This window comes from Bombus terrestris, chromosome 4, assembly GCF_910591885.1.
Source record: "Bombus terrestris chromosome 4, iyBomTerr1.2, whole genome shotgun sequence".
NCBI lineage: Eukaryota > Metazoa > Arthropoda > Insecta > Hymenoptera > Apidae > Bombus > Bombus terrestris.
In genome coordinates this window covers 12,238,190-12,259,382 of record NC_063272.1, presented here as the reverse complement: position 1 = coordinate 12,259,382, position 21,193 = coordinate 12,238,190, and the positions used below count along the sequence as shown (strand labels likewise).

General features: G+C 34.2%; 2 protein-coding genes across 5 annotated transcripts; one reads left to right on the top strand and one right to left on the bottom strand.

The window, feature by feature from the left end:
* Positions 1 to 5,825: 5,825 nt before the first annotated feature.
* On the top strand, positions 5,826 to 13,365 carry LOC100643522 (sialin). Of its 2 annotated transcripts, none has more exons than XM_003394965.4 (9): positions 5,826 to 6,181; positions 8,039 to 8,244; positions 8,367 to 8,588; positions 9,095 to 9,179; positions 9,317 to 9,483; positions 10,504 to 10,653; positions 11,152 to 11,284; positions 11,409 to 11,662; positions 12,231 to 13,365. In XM_003394965.4, exons 1-9 carry the CDS (start codon positions 6,115 to 6,117, stop codon positions 12,522 to 12,524), a joined length of 1,578 nt encoding a protein of 525 aa, XP_003395013.1. In that variant the 5' UTR covers positions 5,826 to 6,114; the 3' UTR covers positions 12,525 to 13,365. The 2 variants fall into 2 exon arrangements, with proteins under 2 accessions (XP_003395013.1, XP_012163401.1); XM_012308011.3 differs by lacking the exon at positions 5,826 to 6,181 and adding an exon at positions 6,650 to 7,002.
* A 1,543-nt stretch (positions 13,366 to 14,908) lies between these two features.
* Positions 14,909 to 21,193, bottom strand: LOC100643644. Of its 3 annotated transcripts, none has more exons than XM_012308013.3 (4): positions 21,143 to 21,193; positions 20,100 to 20,303; positions 17,569 to 19,397; positions 14,909 to 17,139 (listed from the first exon to the last, which is right to left on the bottom strand). In XM_012308013.3, exons 1-3 carry the CDS (start codon positions 21,158 to 21,160, stop codon positions 17,571 to 17,573), a joined length of 2,049 nt encoding a protein of 682 aa, XP_012163403.2. In that variant the 5' UTR covers positions 21,161 to 21,193; the 3' UTR covers positions 14,909 to 17,139; positions 17,569 to 17,570. The 3 variants fall into 3 exon arrangements, with proteins under 3 accessions (XP_012163403.2, XP_012163402.2, XP_048260842.1); XM_012308012.3 differs by having other exon boundaries at positions 14,910 to 17,139; positions 17,569 to 19,532; XM_048404885.1 differs by lacking the exon at positions 21,143 to 21,193 and adding an exon at positions 20,784 to 21,126 and having other exon boundaries at positions 14,910 to 17,139; positions 17,569 to 19,532.

Here is a 21,193-nt window from a genome sequence, read left to right as displayed (position 1 = left end):
AAACGATCAACGATCGTCTCGTAAAATTTGCGGAAGATCGTAACGAGACAGAATGGATCTATACGCGCATAGTACAATCTCCTACGGTTAATTACATCAAAACTGGATCCTTTGAAAGTTCGACTGGCAACCTGTTGCCCGTGTTTCTGCGATCACTACCACTCACACTCTGCAATGAGTCTATATAGTATATAAGATCTATAGTCATGAAATTCCTGCTTGCTTTTCTTGCGATATTTCACAGAAGCATGATTGCATTCTTCTTCATATCATTGGACGTGTTTATGGTTCGATGCATTGACCAACCACGTTTCGAAAAAAACATTCCATGAGTCCACTGCAATCTATTTTTTTTTAAATTTCCGACAGTTTCTTTTTTTTTTATCATTTATACGCGACCCAAATGCGTGCAACTGTTTGTAAGTGACGTGCAGAAGTCTTCAGCCAGACAGATCTTTTGCTACGTACTCCAAAAGATATTTGAAAGACTTGTGATTAATTTCTAGAATTTAGCTTATGTTTAATTGAGACACGATGGAGACAGATATAAATATAAAAAGTCGCTGCGATTTTTGACGAATTATAAGTTAATACGATACAAGTTAAATAATAGATTTATAATAAATATAAACATTATATATATCGTTTTGTACAAACATTCTAACATACTGCTCTATCATATTATCTCTTATATCGTCTATTTCCTTTAACTAGATACAAGTGAAAAATGAAAAATAATTTTCACATTTCAAAATACACATTTCAGATGAAACATACTTTAAAAGTACGTAGTTTGACAATGGTTATCTTCAGACAGAGCAAAAGTTTCAAATTAGTCAATACAATCCGCGGATTTAAATTCAGTTAAATATATATGAAGTTGAAACATTATATAAATAAGCTGAAGCACTCAGGCATCATAACATTCTTCAAATCATAAATAAGGATGAAATAAAAAGCTTTCTGACTTTATCATTGCAAAACGCATAACTATAAAATATTAATAATGATTTACGACACCAGTCATAATAAAACTGTTACATTATCACGTAAGTAATGTATAGACATTTACTATAAAATAAAACGATACAGGAAACTTTTGAACATCCTGGTTTTCCAATTTTGCAAATAAAGCAAGGTGTGTTCATGAGTTATACCACGTTGATAAAAATTTGTTATGTATCGTTTTTAAAATATATGGTGGAAAGTCTAACTGAACAGAAATTTATACACGCCACTGTATAACCAAATGGCTCTACGCGACTCGTTCTATACAATAAAAAATAATTCTTAGCATTTTATTACATTTTCACATAACTATACGAAATCCTGTCGAGTTTATACTCGAGTCTTTACTGACGAACGAAAACCAAAGTACGTGCAAGCTGTATTTCCATGTAATCAGCATAAATACCCTTTCTCCCGACATAAATGTAAAACAAGAACTTTAGGGAATGTATGGACTGAAAATTAAGTAGCAAACGAAACTTTGAAGAATACTTAAGGGCGAGTAAAAGTGAAAATACAGAGCCAACAAGAGCTTTCTTCTGTTTTTCATATAATTCAAGGATGTAAATTCTCGAATACAAACTTGCAATGATTCTATAAATTATTCATAACTGCAGCACAGTGTAAGCGCGCAACACGCAATAAAAGATCATATTCTTGCTCGAGCACGTGAGTTACCCACTTTCGTTAAGATTTAGGTCTTGTAAAACTCCGAATGGAATTTTCTTGCATTTCAAATAGGGGAGAAAAATTAGCATTGAATATTTAGGCAATTTATACGATATCTAAATTTACCAATGCTGGTTTCTGCTAGTTGGAGCTGTACATGCAATAAAATAACATTTATTTCTACAATAAAAAGGAACAAATAAGTATATACAAAAAGTAACGAAAATTTTTATATTGTGTAATAACGCGAGGAAATTTTAATAATAATTTAAAATTAAGGATAATCTTTCAAGAGATACAACAATAAAAGTTACAGTTGAATTAAAATTTTTCTATAACAAATTCTTCAGAGTAATAATAGGTTCATATCGTCATAAAAGAAATTTTTATTCTTTTCACTCTATAACTTTAATCTGTGGTTTTTAGAGATGCAAGTGTATCTTATCTCATTTCATTCATGTATATTTCCGTGATATCGCTTGGAGAAGGAAGTAGAGGATGCTTCAAAAATGATAAGTGCAATAATCGCTACACTTTCACTACAATATCGTTACATTAAGAGATGATAGTAAACTATCAATAAAATACAGTGAAAATATCGTTGTAAAATCAATTCGAACGTAAACGAATTTACACGTGTTATTCTCGACCGAACGTACACGTGTTATTCCCAAACGGATTCTTTTCAAAGTGTGGAATATCGACGTGATAGGCATTCGATTACAAAATCTACCCATGTTACGTAAAAGCGCATAACGTGTAATGCGGGTCAAATTGCACACCGAAAATCGAGCACGTATGAGTGCAACGGTATCCCTTTTAATATTTACGGAGCACGTTTCAGACGGATGTCACTAGACATTTCCTACGAGTCTAAATTATTCGAAAGTCTAGCACAAATATGCATCAACGACAGGTACGAAATAATTTAAAACGCTGGGGATACGCGATAGAAACGTTCCAACCGAACTGTTCCGAAAGAAAAATACAAATCATGAGAAACGAACTTATTACGAAACTTCTAAAAATATTTCTTCCTTAGATGGAAAATTAAATATGGCGCTATATGAATTTGATGTAAACGTGATTTTAATACAACTGTACGAACAGGGATATTAAAACTACTGACCAAATGAAATACGAAATGTTATATACATATTACATATGTATATATTCATGTATAATATGACATTCTCACTGAGCAGAAAAATATGTCACAAGATATACGAACTAGGACATTTGATTTATAGAAGATATGAAATAATGAATACAGATATGAAATTTGTATGAAACGAAAAGATGTATTACGAAATATTTGAATAAATAGATCCATGTGAATCTGACGCGAATCTTATATGTATCTACGTCTGGTATATGTAGACGAAAACTTGTTTGATGTATGTACGTTAGAAAATAACGAATAATAACATACAGTTTCTCCTACGTGCAAAGTTACATGACAAAATAGTGGACTGAATAGTTCTATATGAATCTAATTTCAATTTAGAGACCGACAAACTTTATTCGATCTACATGCGAAAAAGATAAATGAACTAGAAAAACAAGAAGAAAAATAACGGACAAGAAAAGAAGTTTCTATTAGATGATATATATATATATGTGTGTATCACAGAACATTTTGAATGATCGAACGTTCAAACATCCAAAGCATCTTACAAACGTAGAATATCGACACGACGAAAAGATCGATAAAGTATTCGATTGAAGTACTTGAAAAATTTCATACATATTTATCAGGAGAAAGAAACGTGACGCGAAGTCTCGCGATAACAGAAACGAAGCAAACCTGCGAGGGAGAGCGCGCGCGGAAATATTAGCCCATCACTACCTGTTGCAGAGGACTATAGTAGAAACACAGCAGGATCCCGGAGAGGTTCACATTCTAGAAAGAGGGGCCAGGGAGGAAGAGAGACATGCGCCGGCACGCATCGTTTGGAAGTGAAAAGGACCATTTTTGAGGCCCCGATTCGAGAGGATCCGGATGCCTGAACCCTTCAAAGGACCGTGTTGTTCGTGGGCGAATACGCAGCATACTCCAGACCACCGTAAAGTAATATCTATGAGGGACAGTCACGGTACAGCCCTAACCTAACCTCAAATTCGCGGGATCGTTGTAGAAAAACAGTGGCACTCACCTCGACGTTCGTTCCCGCGTTATTTCCCGTACGTAACAGCGTCTTCTTCATTCATCGAACGCGACGTTTCACAAAAATCACCGCACCACGCTCGTGTCAAAACACTCCGGTACACTCGCGTCACCGCGGCGCATAATTTCCACTGTTTGAAAAGCTCGCGGCTAAAAGCACGCAGGAATTCACCGTTCCCTCGATCGGTTGTCCCTCGCTACTCGCACACGCTTTCAAAGACACGAAACCGCGCGCTTGTTTCGTTCACGTGGCTCGGTACACAGACCTCGAATAAATTCGAGACGCGATTTCAACGACAACTTCGACTACGCTTCCAAACGTAGAGATGAATGTGACAGAAACACTAACTAACCGATGTGTTGCCGTTTGACCTGTCTCTGAACTGACCAATCGTCTTGCAGGTAGTACGATACGATGTTTCTCGCTGAATGGTGGGGGAGAAAACAAGAGGGAAAAAGACCACCTGACGCGCAACCTTTTGGGGTCTGGTAAAAGATCCAATGGGGACCGGAGGGGGTCCTTTGCTGGGTACTTGGGACGTACGTGTTCTTAACCAATGGTCGGTAAAGTAACATGCGTTTTATTTTTGATCATTGAAAAAATTACACCGTATCTAAAAAAAAAAATGCAAAAGGAAACATGTTTTTAAAGATATTGATAGTGATAATGTTTTAGAAATGAAATAACACACTAGAAATAATAAACATCGCAAGCTTAGAATATAAAAGCTTTGTTAATCAAGTATATATGTACATACGTGGCGTATTGTATTATAAACAAATGACTGAATAAATATATCAAAAATCTATAGATATAAATATCTAGTTTGTTCGTCATCTGAGCACAGACGAGATTCACTTGTCATTTTGGTGTGACATACGACAGTATCGACTCAGTCTAGAATGAGATGGCAACGCTAATAGTGGTCAATTTTTACAATACTTATTCTTCTTTATGCTATTTATAGACTGAGTAATTTTTTTCTAACAATAAATATTATAATAGGAGGATAAGTATAAACCGTAGAAATAGTAAAAAAGGTTGGTTTAGATATTTGTATCTTCGACTTATTTTTTTTAACGACTCCAGTACAACGCTATTTATAAATACATATAGTACTAAAAAAAGAAATACAAAATAAATTTGTATCAAACAAATTTGTTTTTTGTTGATGCCATTCGGACAAAGTCATACAATTTTTTTAGAAAGCATTATGCTTTGAATATCATAAATAATAAATGCATAAAAATCCGTAGTCTAATAGTTATATCTTTTTTTATACTGAAAAACGGCTAGCAATAAAAATATGTATATATAACACATATATTACATAATATAATATGCAATATAATCTTTTATAAGATAAGTAGATATTTTAGTATAAAATATCGTAGTTTGAATTTATAAAAATCAATGGTTAAAATAACCAATTAGAGTAAGAACAGTATATGCCGTCTATTTCACGTGTATGTACATTAAATGATTCATTTCCTCTCAGTATACTTATAAATAAGTCACTTATAGTAACATTTATAGGAAATGTTTGTTTATATCACAAATATCCAAAAATATATGAAATAATCAAAAGATAATACTCATGATAATATTTAAGGGATGAAACAAATTTGTCCTTTTGGTCCCTATTTTTAGTATTACTATAGTAGTATTCATAAAACTACGAAATTGCATAAAAATCTGCAGTTTACTTATAAGAGAAAAGAGAATTAGTACTAGTATATTTAAACGATGATATTGAAATTATAGCACTTCTCTTAATTTCGCGAGCAAATCGTTCAAATCAAGAATAAGATCATAACAACAAAAGGTATTGCTTGGATGTGTTATCATGAAAAACAAAACAATCAGACATTCCAACGTTATTTAATATTTCGCAGAGTCCCGATAAAACGAACGAAATCTGGTGTTTGGAATCAGTCTGTTATCATGTATGAAATACGTGTATGATATCGTTTTGTGGCACGGTCGGCAAAATATCACGAGGCAGGCCTCAAACGGTGTTTCAAGGCTGTCCTGGCATAGGTACTTATTGTATCAAGTCTCGTTAACGGAGATGTTCATTCACTCGTACTCCCAGATGGCCAGTATAGTTCGTGCAACTCGCGACTATCCGATTGACCCCGCATCACCGTGCAAAGAGGTGTCAGTGAAAAATTGGCGTGCTTCACCATAAAATGTGTTTAAGTCTGTATCATTTAAGTCTGTGTCGCGTAATGAAAACTTCAGCTGTACATCGATACATGTGATAAGTATGGCAGCGCTCGTTCGTCTTAAACGTGGAAGCGTTCAGTTGAGACATGCGGCGCTGGAAATGAAAGGTGAGAGAAAATTCTTCTTCCACGTGGATATTTTTATTTATTCATTTCGCGCTTGAATGATTCGATCGGTAATTCTACGCTTCGATAAATTTCAAATTACTGTAACAAATCATTATCCAACTAAATGATAAATATATTTATTATGGGGTAGAACTGGTGTTACATTTAAATGTATTAAGCGTCTACCTTATAAAGATACTAAAAGACGATATCGATAAATACCTAATCAAGTTGCATATAAATAGTAAAACCGATACACTCTATTGTATAATCTACAATCTATAGATTGGTTTTGTAAAATTTTGATAATTGCCGCTTATCATCTGTCTGATTGAGATTTAGAAACTTATCAGTATGTATCACAGACGATAGGATGAATAACACGATAGCTTATCAACCGTACCACAATTGTTATTATATAATTAATTCCCCTTCCTTGCTCAATGTATATACCCAGAATTTACTACTCTACCTTAAAACTACTTTGTAACGTTACCATTACGCGAAAGCAAACATACCACAAAGTAAATCGTGTAAGGAGTAGATGAAGATGGGAAATGAATAAAAATTTTCTTATCGCCAAGTTATTTTAAATATCATTATTTGTGCTACGTTTAGAGGAAACCAAAGTCGAGGTCTCTTATACTGCGCGGGGATAGGAAAGAGATAATAGGAGTAGAAGGAATGATAAAAGTAGTATGCAGTCGTTGATTTTACTCCTTTCGAGTTTTGTGAAATGGCAGACTTCGTCAAAAGAGGTAGCGTGCAACTGGTGAAACAAAGCAGTGTTCAAATAAAACAAGCCGCAAAAGAAGTTCGAGGTTCGTTCAACTAAATACGAAACAAGCAACATATTTTTAGTAAAACAAGCAGTATAATAAAATAAGCAAGCGATTGAGAGCACCTTGCGTTATTATTTTGTGCAGTTACATTGTGTTTCTATTTCGTGCAGTTACGTAGCATTACTATTTCGTGCAATTACGTTGCATTACTATCTTGTGCAGTTACGTCGCACGTGAAACCTTTCTTTAATAGTAATGAACGTTGTTTAACATAACACAATGAGTTTAAAATATTTGTTGCTACAGAAATAAATTTTTTAATATCCAATTTGATCGGTAAATAACATTATACATTGGAGCAGAAAAAGATTAAATGTTTATTATACCTTTTTATTTCGTTCATTAAGTTCATCATATACAAAGTGTCCGGAGATCCATTTAATCACGACATAGTCAAGTGCATGCGTACTCGGAGGAAATTCAAAGTCGATTTTCTCAAAAACAAAGCCTCCAATGAAAAAAATTTATTGCATATTCTCAACTTATTTTCTCATGTACAATCACCCCTTCCACTATCTATGGGTTTATTATAACATAATCTTCAAAATATTTGTGACCAATATTGGTAAATTTATATCTACATATCGTAACATAAGCAATTGGGATATTTCCTTAACTTTGAATTAAAGGTAGAAACTACGAAATCTACTGTTTAACCATCTTATCAAAATCAAACAATATTCTATTAAAGATGATGTATAGTGTCGCCGATAATGTATGTATACAATGCACATAAGAATTGCTTGCCCATTGTCGCCTGATAGTACGATAACAAAAAGATCAAAAATTAATTTAAAAACAAAAATTATTCGAATTTGCATTTGATATAGGAGAAATAAATGTCGATCTTTTAACAAATCAAATCTGTATATAGCACTCATCGTGCAGAGCTCTATATGAATATCTGCAAATATAATACTTTTGGATAATTGCTAATGATAGTTCTACACATGGAATGGATGAAATATTAATATTATTGTTTAATATTTATGCTAATAATTATATTAATAATTAGCGGCTGTACGAGCGCGACATATCGTTGCTGCGCTCGTTGCAGTAGGATTTGCACTTTGTGGTTCAGTGGAAGTGAGTTCTTCGGTCGCATTGCTCGCCAATCAGAAAGACAATCATGCCATCATCGACACATCGTGGCATTGCGAGATGCTGGTCAACATCAGTAGTCGTAATCGTACCGAAGACTTTGAAGTTATACTCATGGAGGTAAATATGACATGATATTAAAAATGTATATGCTTTGAATGTTTCTGAAATCCCTCAAACGAATATTGTAAATAAATTACGAAAATTTGTGCATTCATAAGAAACTATAATTATATTTTTAGTTGCCACCGGAGGAACGTGCAGAATCCATAATGAGGGAAGCGTTCCTATGGGGTCAAGTGGCTGGTCCAATTTTAGGGGGGTGTTTAGTATGGGGGAGATCAGGCCCATCTATGGTGTTTTCGCGTGCAGTTCTTAGTGCTTGTCTGGCATCTTTATTGGTACCAGCTGCATGGAGGGGTCCGTCTCACGTAGCACTTCGTCTCTTTCAGGGATTATGCACAGTAAGAATTAAATACCATAGTACATATCACTTCAAGGAGCACGATAAAATTATGAATTGTCAATTTTAGAAAAATATGTTTTGGAATTTCACTAAAAGCTTCTTGCTTTACCATGTATTCGATTCGTTTATGATTGATAGAAGTAGAATTTTTGTACTCCAGTAATTACGAATTAAAGGCTACAATTTATAAATTCTTTATATTAAAATTGTCTGTATAACGTCAATCATTTTATTTCTATATACAAACTTTATTAACTAACTAAATTCTCCGCAAAGATTGATAACAATATCGTATCATTTTGGAAATAGTTAAATATTTTATGAAAGGAATATTAACATTCAATACTTTCCTTCCTTCTGTTGGTTTTAGTATTTTCTAAATAATTACGTAGCATTGATACGATAATTTTAAAGTTATATATCTGGAAAATACAAGCATCGCTGATGAAACAATGATATTATTCAATACGTCATAGAAATTATTACATCATTCCTCATTTATAGGGGGCAACTATGCCTGCTGCTCACATGCTTGCTATGACCTGGTTTAAGAGCACTCACAGAAGTTGGTACTTCAGTTGCTATGCTGGTAAATTTTTAGTTGCAAATCGTAATACAAAATAAATTTTTAATGTTGTACTACCAATATGCGAATATAATTTGATCGAAGATATTAATGAACAATGAAGAAAGAATGATTAAGAAATGTAATAAATTATTTAACAGCGGTCAGCGTTGGATACTGTCTCACAGGATGGTTAGGTACAGCTATTGTTCGATGTCTTGGCCGAGATTCACTTTGTTATGGTCTCGTTTGCATTGCTCTGTGTTGGTACTTCGCTTTTGGTCGATTTGTCAAAGATTCGCCGAAATCTTATCAGCACGATACAAATGTAAGATCATTCTCGCTTTTAAAAAATTTTAATAACTATAAAATTCATTTATTTTAGATTAATAATATAAGCTGCAGTTTTCTCCTTCTGTCTATAATCATCTGAATTTAGAATGATATTTGATCTTATACTCGCCAAGCTTCGTTTGAAAATTCGTAATTTTTATTAAATTGTTCCATATTTTTATAACCAATAGTATATCTGTATTTCTAATATAATACACATTAGTATCACAACAAATTTTAATATATAACTGTCTTGTGTGCCAAAATTGAAAGAATGAAATGGCATAAATTTTTAATCTCCCTTGACATGCGACCGTAAAGAGATAAAATTCTTGTTTGATTAATGTTATTTGGAGTTTCTTCCTATATCAAATTTTTTTTTCTTATCATCGTTATTGTATAACCTGATGCGCATGAAATTTCTTCCACTGGTTTTGGCAATCCTTTATTCAGGTCATTATTACGACATGAACCATACAGAGAAAGGCTAATGTTCTATGAATTATGCGATATTACAATGGTGCAATCGCAATACCATTGTTTTAAAAGATTAATGAGGCGTCACATAAAGTTAATTATTTCCGTGCTATATATTGAATATACCGCATCGTTATTTTTATGAGTCTTTTTACTGCCAAAACTCTCTTAACAGCAAGTACAAATGATTTCAGTTTTATTAATATAATTAACATGATTATCCTGTTTTATTAAAGAGATAAAAGCGTGCGTGTGACACATTTCTATTTATAACAAATTGTTTATAAGAATTTTATACAGGGACAGATATTCTTTGTTTTTGTAATTTAATTCCCAATCAGAAATATTTAAAGTTTGGATAATAAGAAATTGATTCTACATATAGACACATAGATTCTATATACAATCAGTTGTTTATATAAAAGCTGGTTTTAGATCATAGAATGTTATTGAATCGTAATTAAATCATTTAATGGCGAAGTAGTAACGAAAATGAAAAACGATAACGGACTAAAATATGAAATTAATAATAAAATAGGCTGCTGTGATTCCATGGGGAAAATTACTACGATCGGTTCCTGTTTGGGCATCTGCTGTAGCAACGATGGGAAATCAATGGGGCGATGCAACGCTTGCCCTTGGTATGACGAAGTACCTAAAACTTATTTATGGATTCTCAACAGCTAATGTAAGCATACTATCTTATATTTATTAATCTTATATATATTATCTACCTTATATTGTATATAATTGTACTTGGTAATGAGTTAAATATTTTGATTTTTGTATTTTAGTTCATTGCCTCTTCCATCAATCGTGATATACTTTCTTGTGACTTTCATTTTATTGTAGCAAGAAGAAGTATAACATTTTTTTAAAACAATTATGAACAATAACAAATTTTCTTATTTCCAATAAATCCTTTGATTTATTTATTTATCTAGACACATAACGTCTATTAATCGTAATAAATCAATAAATGTATAATTAATAACATATTTTGAATAGCATTATAACATTGTAACACTATGATTGAATAGCATTTTAAAATTTGAAGTACATGTTAGAAACTGTATAAAGAAAATATAAATTAAATCCTAATAATACTCGTATAGTTTGCGCAGATAAATTATTAATACTAAAGATTAATCTTTGGAAACTTTTAATTAGCTTTCAATGGTTCCAGGATTCTGTTCTAACAACGTTACCACACATTGGTCATTTCATGGCTGCGTTAACATGCGGTCTTCTTGTAGATCACGTTCGCGAATCAAAAATAGTTTCGACAACCACAGCTAGAAAGTTGGTCGTATATACCGGTACGTATCTCATTAAAAAGAAAAGTTTATGGCGATATTTTTTAATTCTATCAAATTGTGTTCTTTATCCTATCAAGAAGGAGATCTATTAAATGGAGTAACTTAATTTGTAATTTGATTACAGCTCATTTTATTCCCGCTGCCCTACTTTTTGTCGCTGGTTACGCCGGTTGTCAAGCATTAGGGGCAGCTTGGTTAGGTATAGCCGCTCTTCTTGTCTCTGGAACTGCACCAGCAGGTGCTTTAGCAGCTATAGCAGACCTTGCACCTGTAGAATCTCCAGCTTGCGCAGCGGCCGCGTGTGCATTGTGCTCGACTCTAGGCGCAGCAGGACTGTTGGCTGCCAATTACTTTGTCACTCAGGCCCTTCATGGCTCCGCAAGTTTAATTTTTTGTTTTAATCTCTGCAAGAAAAAATATATATTAAAAATATATATCCCATTTAAAAGAAAGCATCAATCATCTAGATTTTAATTTTTCTATCGCATCTTAATAAAGTAATTTCACGTGTCTTTCGATGAAATAGCATAAGTTTGTCTTAAGGCATTTTTACAAACAATTATTAGAAATTAGAATAAATATAACATACCCAAGTAGATACTTCAATTTAATGTAACACCTCTGCAGACACTTTAATTTCTATTTTAACGTTAGTATTTTGTCGTAATTATAAACGTTTAACAATATCTCTAACAGTAAGAGGAACATCACAGGAAACATTAAGTCTTTCACATTCGTTCATGAAATCGTACTAATAATTTTAACGATCTCCGGATTCTAACTTCCTCATACTTTTTTATGGCTTATTAACTATCACTTAGAAAATACCTAACAATTAAAATTCTGTTACACTTCACTTTCTTTCAACTATAAATCAGTAATAGTTGACCACTTACTGGCATATTTTACAGTTCCCCTATAATGAACAACAAAATTTCTATTTCAGATCGCTGGTTCGTGGCGGTTGGTCTTCGGTGTCGCTTCCGTCGTTCTGTTAACAACTGCTGCGGTTTTCTTAGCACTTGGAAAAGGCGTGCCACAACCGTGGATTCCTTCCGTAGCTCGGCCGCGAAGTCACGATGCAATTTACGAGCAAGACGCCTTGGAACTTGATTACGAGGATGTTGCTGTGCAGACAGAGCCTTTCAGTCCTTATCCACTTGAGGAGGACACCGAAAGCGCGAAAAATGTGCCTCGTTCCGCCTCAGTCCACTCGAAAGTTTCCCTGTCATCTAGTTAATTTGTTAACCAGATCATTTCTTAACCCTTGAACAGCGAATTTTTCAAGAGTACGGCTGGTCTCTTGGGCTGGTCACATTTTATATAGAGATTAGATATTATTATTTCTCTGAATTACTTTTTTTTATTGATACCGAGGTCTGTGACATAATTTATTCGTCTGAAAGTATATGGTATTTTTTATTATAACTCGTTACAACGGATACATAAAGCAGTATTTATAGTACGATTTTTACAAATGTATTTGCGACATTTTGTATATTTTGTACTGTATTTTGTATCGTTGCTAGATTGATACGTACAGCGAGTAAAAATGACCCAGTATTTGCCAGGCGAAGATTAACCTTTATAATTATAGAACCAAAAGATAACAAAGATAAATTACAATTTCAGCTTGAACAGTTTCAGTCCTTGCAAGTGTGATCATGGTTTAACTGATTTTTAAAAGAAATGATACAGTGGATTAGGAGACCTATAAGTAGAATAGTTATGCCGATTACAATGATGTTCTATAATTTGAATTTATAATTAATTAGGAAAATTATAATTAAGAAATTATGCGCGTTGGCATGCCATGTTCACGGTCATGTAAGGAGAATTTGATATTTATTTAGTATTTTTAAGCGTTTTACGTTCGTACCTAAGGAGCTTTCTTGTTTAAAGCTTGTAAACTTGTACAGAATGTTAAAAAACTATTAGTAATTTTAGGATAAATGTTACTAAGAATTGTATATAGCATGTAAACAAGTTGTATATTTTTTAAGTTACTTGGAATTATGGATTAATGTTATTAAGATTTGTAACGTTTGATTAAATAGGAATATAATTTACCGTTAAAGACAGTTCAATTGTAAATTATTTCATTGGGAAAATATTGTATACTATGTTCCTTTTTATTTTATAGTCGTTACTGTTTGTTCTTGTATCTTCATTTCCCTATTTAAGATGCTGATCTTAATGATCTTATTAACGTTATTCTGACGTTAAAATTTTTAGTAGACTCGATTTTGATTTATTTTTACGAATAATAATTAATGTTTTCAAGATAAATCACATTATTAATTCATTAAGTTTCCCTATTGTTAAAATAGGTTTTGTAGATATTTTTGTGTGCGCGTGACACATAATTTGATAACTCTAAATAACTTATTTAAATAATATCAATATTATTTCAATATTTAATAAATGTTACGTCACATTGCTTGCTCTTAATCTATTTAACAATTCATAAACAACGTGGCATCACTTTATCGATTACTTTGATATTTTAAAAAATTCATATATTAATATTTTATTATAACATAGTATTTAGTCGTTCAATACAAATTACAAAATCTTATGCATCTTAGAAAGAAACTTAATAGAAAACAAATTTTAGATATTATATTTCCACAATGCTTTAATATTGAACAAATCACACAATTCACAGATATCCTTTCAATTGACTGTATTTGACTTTTCGTTCCTGTGTTTTTACATCATTGCGATAAGTTCTAGTATATACGTAAAGCGTCAAAAGTAAAATCCTTCGCAGAATATAGCTCGTACACTCTCTCTTGATATTTTATTACACGATTGTTAGCTGAACTCGAGGACTTATCAAGATCGTATCAGATCCCAGCGAATTCTCCTTTCTTCTTCTTTGTCCCGTATTCCTTTGCTGATCGTGCAGACATCTGTGTATCGTATATACATGCATGACAAGACAATGAACTACCCTATCCATTGCAACTTTCCATCACCAGTGAAGAGGAAAGTCGATGAAAGGAACGGTCGGTCTAATTAGACGGTTTTAAGAAACGAGCTGTTCCTACGTGATCTGCGTTAAACCGTACACGCGCTATTGGCACTGTTCACAGGATACCGGAAGTTGCAGCTTACAAAGCATAGGAACACCGTCCAGTTGGCGAATATTTCTGTCTCTTAACGACAACCTTTCACGTGTGCATCCGGTTGCCACGCCGCAGAAAAATCGAAAGGTTGCCTGCAGCCGCATGAAAAAAATTCTTTCCTCTATTACACATTGCTAAACTATCCGTTTCCGTTCTATTTCTGAATAAATGGCCCGTTATTGTAATCATAGCTGTAACAATTTTACGATATTTGTCGAATGCTCGCGAACGTTCGAGTGTGATGAAGTGAAACTTTTCCGAGTTCATGCATGGGTACGTTTGTTAAGAATATCTCTGTAACGAAGAAAGTCTTTGGTATACATGTGTTCGTGCTTTTCAATGCCAAAGTAATGTTTGTTAATAAGTCGAAAGTTGCTTCCAATCGTAATGTGTTATTATTGTTTTAATAAAAGTATTAAAAGTGGTAGTTGTAGAAATTGAATTCAAATGTCAATAACACTTTTATACATAGTAAATGAAATTATATGTATGGCTATAACTGGAAATTACATTTTTGTCTTGAACGAGAAAGTGTTGTTAAAGAGAAGGCATGCTTGAAGAGTAAAGGAAAGACTCATGAAATGTTCAGTTTTAGTAATTTTATGGTAATTACAAAATTCTTCATTTTTTAAATCTAATTATTGGTTTATCTCGATATCTAATTTCATATCTAGTATTCGTCTCAGAACCGATACAATTCACCAACGTGTTTCTCTACCAAAGTATTAAAAATTTTGTTTATTATTAATTTGATTTTTAGTATGCATCGTAAGAATATTAATAATTTTATTAAATATTTTATTTAATTTCTAACCGCTTTTTAAATACCTTTATTTTTCTGCAGATAACTGCGATAAAATGACAATCTCATTCGTTTTAAAAGATTTACCTGTTTACAAATATTTGTAATAAAAATCATCGTTATACAAAATTAAAGAACCCCTCTGCAATTTTCATATTACGTCACAATCTACCACACGATATTCCTTTTAGAAGATTGAACTTTTGCTGCCACTCTTACCCTAAACGGAGATCATTTCATCAACTTCTAGAGAGGAATTTTTTCCATACACTGAAACTTTCCCGGAGCTGTAACATGTCTCCATCCGGAGATTTGGTAAGAAGCAAGAGAGTACAGAGTACGTGGAAACTACGTGTAAAATCCCATGATGTACACCCCCGTCGTGCGGACATCGTACCAGCAATGCGACCGTCTAACAAATACTAGTTCTCGTATCCGACAGCAAAGTGTCGCAATCCGTGATGCTAATTACTAACAGGTAGACACGTTATTATTCTTTCCTGGTGCGCTGGCTCTCAGAGGCTTGTGAAATGAATTCTCACACCATTCCATCTACCATCTAACTCGTTTTATTTCGATACGTATATTACACTAGCTTTGTATAACATTATATTTACAATACGAAGGCTAAAGGATGATACTGTTTGGTGATTCCTGTACGTTCAATATTATGGTCAATATTGTTAAAATGAATTCTAATATTGAAGAGAATGTTCATTATTTTGATTTATCAATATTAACTGAAATATAATAATTTAATATTATTGTATTTTAATAGATCATTTTATGTTTTGTAAGTACTATTCTAGTTCATATAGTAGTATGTACAAGTATTACAATTTATTGAATTTATATAGTTTGGAGCGTTATTGGTCACTGAATCATTGATAACTTAAATTTTTAAGTAAAAAACATGCACCATGAGTTTCACGTCCACCATGATTTTCTTCAATTAGTACACTTTCAAGCAAACATGGAAATAGTATTGTTATTTACATCTGTGTGTTCGCGTATCCCTCGCTTATCCGTAGATAAACTTCGAAACTACAATACAATTTTTTAATGAAATTAAAGAAGAGCATTGTAGACAATAATTAAAAATGATAATTTTATAAAAACAAAACAACGAACTTCCAGGAGATAAATCAAAAGCTAGAATATTTTCCTTGTCTAAATAAAAGGGAAAACTTTTTAAATATCATACACGATATCGAATATAAATTTGTTGTAATTACCATTACGAATAAAGTCCCAAAATCTTGTAATTTATATCTAATAGATTCGCACTCACAGTGATATCGAACGTACGCAATCACCATTGAGCTAAATTAGAATACTTCCTGCTCAGTGCTCTGCTGGTAATGCTACCTGTTCGTCTTTGGAAGGTCTATGCTATAATTCAACGTGACACGCAGGGTGAAATGTAGTGAGTATAATGCAAGTATATGCAAGATCAACGTAATCGTCGAGTGTATCGGGCTGACCATATATACGTTCGTCTAATTGCATTAGTGTCGAGGCGACTTAAAAGTAGCGACGATCCGACTCGAAAGGAAATGAGCGTTGCGAGATAGTTGAAAGTTGTCGTGCGGAAAATCATTGGACGAACACACGTGGGACATTTCCCTTTCCGAGAAGTCGATTCGTTTCGCTGACGATTCTAGTTTGTTCCGTGAAAACTGTGTCGCCATTATTGTGCCTATCGACGTTATTTTCCCTTTATTCTCACGCTCTTTTGTACAGAGCTCTTCATTAAAGAAAACGATGATCTCCCACCCAGTTCTGTCGCAGCTATTGTAATTAAGACTGTAACCACTCTTGCTTCAAAATTATTGACTGTTCATTCAAGAAAGGAAGATTAATTGGCGAGGAAGTGGTAACCTTGCAACTTGTCACGCTTCTCCTATTGAATCGGAACGGGTCTGAAATATAATTTCATAAAAAGAACATAAATAGAGTACTAGCAATAAGTTTGAGAACGAATCGAGTATGTAGAAAGTTGTACAGAATTCTTTAACACTATTTCTCTTGTACCATACGTGTACTATAAATTTAAACTTCTTTTGATCTTATCTCTACTATTACCATTAGACTGTGGATTTTTGATGCATTCGTGGGAAATTTCAGAATATACAGAAAACACAGTAATGTGCAAAAAATGCATACAACATTCAAGATAGTATACTGATTATAATATCTAGTAGGCGAAACAAATGTCTGCATAGATTCCATTTCTTCAAATACGCTCATAAAAATATGAATTTACATTATATCCGCAGCCTAATTATCGTTCCATTGCGTCAAAGAAATAAACTCTATCAAACTTTAGAAAGTTATCAGAAGTAACTAACCGTTACATTTTCTTCTTCATCGCCTCTTTCTCTTCCTCATCTTCGTCAGTGATGATCTGTACACTCCTAACTGGTCCAGTCTTTCTGTACCTCGAAGCTGGCGTCGTGGTCGTCATAACCGGAGAAGAAACCATGGGAGGTCTTTCGGCGTTAATTGCTAGCTGCAACATCCTTAACAACAAAGCTTCTCTGATTGGAGCAGGCAATATTTCCTCTCCGTCATCAGCCACTTCTTGCGTGTAGAACTTTTGCCTATAGACCCTCTTTGTGTATCTTCCATCGCTGTAATCCTCATACTGTTGAGGTTGATAAACAGGATTCAAAGCTCTGGTATACACAGGCCGTCTTACAGGCACACGATCTCCATATTGAAGAGGAATTTGCTGATCGTAAGCGATGTCCGGTCGTGGTGCAGTAGATTGATAGCTTGGCTGATAAGAAGGATATGGCTGTTGATCGTACAAGGCGTCTTCTAGGTAGCTTTTTGGATAAGAAAGAGCTTGGACGCCGTACTGACTGACGAGCAATCTTCTTAACAGTAATTGGAAGTCGCGTCTGCTTAGAGGCGTATTAATTGGATTTGGAGGTTCTGGAGGTAAAGCGATGGTGCTGCCTCTGTAAGAATATTCAGGAGTCGTTTGGTACTCTCTTTCATCCATTGCGTGAGTGATCGCTGGCGCAACGGGTCTCAAAACGGGCCTGGGTCTTGGTTCAGGTTCTTGAAAGATTACAGGCCGTGGAAAAGGTCTTGGACGCATGTACCCTGGCGCCATAGCGACTCTCGGCTCTTCCTCTTGCTCTGGAAGAGGATTCTCCGTCAGGTAGTGAATATTTGCATCCGTGGTTGTCGAGTAAAGCGGCTGTTGGCTCGGCAGAGGGCGTAATAAAATTCTGTTGATGGAAAGTGGTCTGTAAGCGGGGTCTTCTTCGATGTTCTGTTGAGAAGGAACTAAGATTCTTCCTCCTGGTAGTTCACGTAGAAACTGTTCAGGCTGTTGTCTAACAAATATAGGTTCGGTACTTTGTCGCAGATATTCGCGGTTTTCGGGCACTCGCGCTGGGCCTCGAATCAAAACCGGTTGAGGCTGAGTACGTTCCTCTTGAGGCGCCTTCGTCTCAGCCTCGTAAACTCTGGTATTATCGTATTTTACGTTTACGTTTTCGAACCTCGATGGCGCAAGGTTCTCCCGATTAACGTAAACTTTTGGTCTTTCGATTCGAGTAGGTGAAACGCGTTGCAGAACCCTTGGTGGCGTGGTTGTGGTGAACAAAGGTCGAGTCGTGGACAAAGATCCGCCATAAACGTCGGAATGGTCGTCGCTACTGCCTTCTACGATCGGGTTAGGTTTCGTAGTCTCTTCTTGCAACTGTCTTCTTAAATTATTTCCACTCGTTACTTTACCATCGTCTTCCTTTTCTACGAAGTCGTCAGAGATTGGTCGAAGATTTTGCTCGACCGGTCGTTTAGCAAAAATAATTTTTCTATATGTGGAAGTCTTGTCCTCCGTACTTGGTCGATTTATCTGCGAATCTTCGTCCTCTGTGATTTCTTCTTCTATTACCAATGGCCTTTGTTGGCCATTGATCACGAAACGCGGTCTACTTTTCCCGGTTCCTTTTAAATAATGGCCAAATATAGTCTTTGGTTGTTCCGTAGTGGTTGTAGTTGTAGTTGTTGAAGTCGTTGTTGTTTTCCTATTTCGCGGTATCGACTGAACCACCGATGATTTTGTGGACGCCTCGGTAGACGAAGGATAAACGACGCTTGGCTTCTTGGTTGTGGTGGTGCGATTTATACGCGGAATGCTCTGTACGACGGACACGTGTTCCTGTAATGGCGACACGGTGGTAGCTTTAAATCCTGTTCCGTTAGAGGAAGAGTACGACACCCTTTTTATTTCGCCGTCCGCGTCGACGAAACCGAACGTACCCTTGATGTTGCCTAGAACGTCACGACTCTCGACCTGACAATAATTTCTTGCATTCAGAAAAATTACCGTTGATTGAAGTTTTTTTTGGAAATATTTCACAAGTAAAAGTTAAAAAGAATTTTCGAATATTATATTATATTATTTGATTTTTTAAATATTTGTTCCATTATAACTAGAGTTCTCCCCCTTTTTTTTTTTCATAATACAATATCATAATACAATATAAAATAATTTAGCATTACTTTCGATTATCAATATACGTCATGTATTTTCAAGTTTTCTATTCAATACATCTAACCTACTCTATTTACTGCATTACCAATCTTTCAAGGGAATTCTATAAATAAAGTATTGAAATTATTCAAAGAAACTATATTCTTTACGTTCGGCAATTAGAAAATAAATGCTATTCGTATTGAAAATTTAACGATGTATAATAATTTGCTTGTGTAAATGCTATATCTTTTTTCCAGTGAGGTACTTAAGATACGAGACGCGTAACATACAACGATAAATTGTTTGTACAAGTATTAAGAACGCAGAACGCCCATTACATGCCTTTCGCATTAAACGGTACAAAAGCTATTACATACATCTTACCTTGAAGGATCCGTCACCTGCTTCGTAACCATACGTGTAAGAACCGTCTTCATTCACTTTTCTGATCTGTTTCAAGATCGCTACCTGCTGATCATGATGTGTCTCAGATGTTTGCTGATCCGTGACGTTCGAGCAGCCTGCGGTAGCCAGACAGAAAATTGCCATCAGAAATGGCGTCATCTTAACGGCAGGAGGTGATGATCTCTACAGGCAGAGAGTTGAAGATGATTAATTAATTGAATATTTTATATTAACGTATTCACTATTAACTTATTTCAAACTGAAACGCCTATTGTTACATGTGAGAAATAAATATATTCTGATATTACAAAATATTAAAAATTGGCGGTTTATTAGAAGCATTAGATTACTTATGCATAAGTACAATTAAAAAGTTCTAACTGTTTTAAGCACAGCAGCAGGTATTGTCTCAATTACTTGTCGTGCAATTTTTAATGCGTCATTATAATCCGAGATTATCTATTTCATAGAATATTTAAATTTCTAAGGCAAACTGCGGATGTTTATACATTTGTAAAACAATGAAAAATGTAAAAATACACAAATTGCATATAAGATACAAAAATATATAAAATATACACCAAAGAACAAATTTTTATTTAGTTCCCATCTCTTTAGTTGTGTTCATAAATTTGCATAAAAGTAACTGTGAATTTGCCTAACCATCTGCAGTCTAGTAATTCAGGATAGATAAAAATGAAGTAACAAACAGCAAAACAAAGAATTCACACCAGAACACTTTTCACTGAATGCAAACGCTATAAATGAGATTTATTTAAAGAGATGTCACTTGCGACGAACTATGAAAACTGTGCACTAGATAGTGAAACGATGCACTGCGATATTCACAATCACCGAGAATCCACAATGAATAATATATCCAGGGTTTCGCATCGTAATTAAATTTCGCTGCTTTGTAATTAGCGTTGGTAATTGTTCGATAATAATCAATCGATAGCCCGATATAGTGAACACGTTGCCACACTGATCGGCAAGTCGTGAGTGTTTCGAGGAGTAAGTACCTTGTAACTGGAAACCATGTTACCGCAGATGCGGTGAACGTTCTTAATATC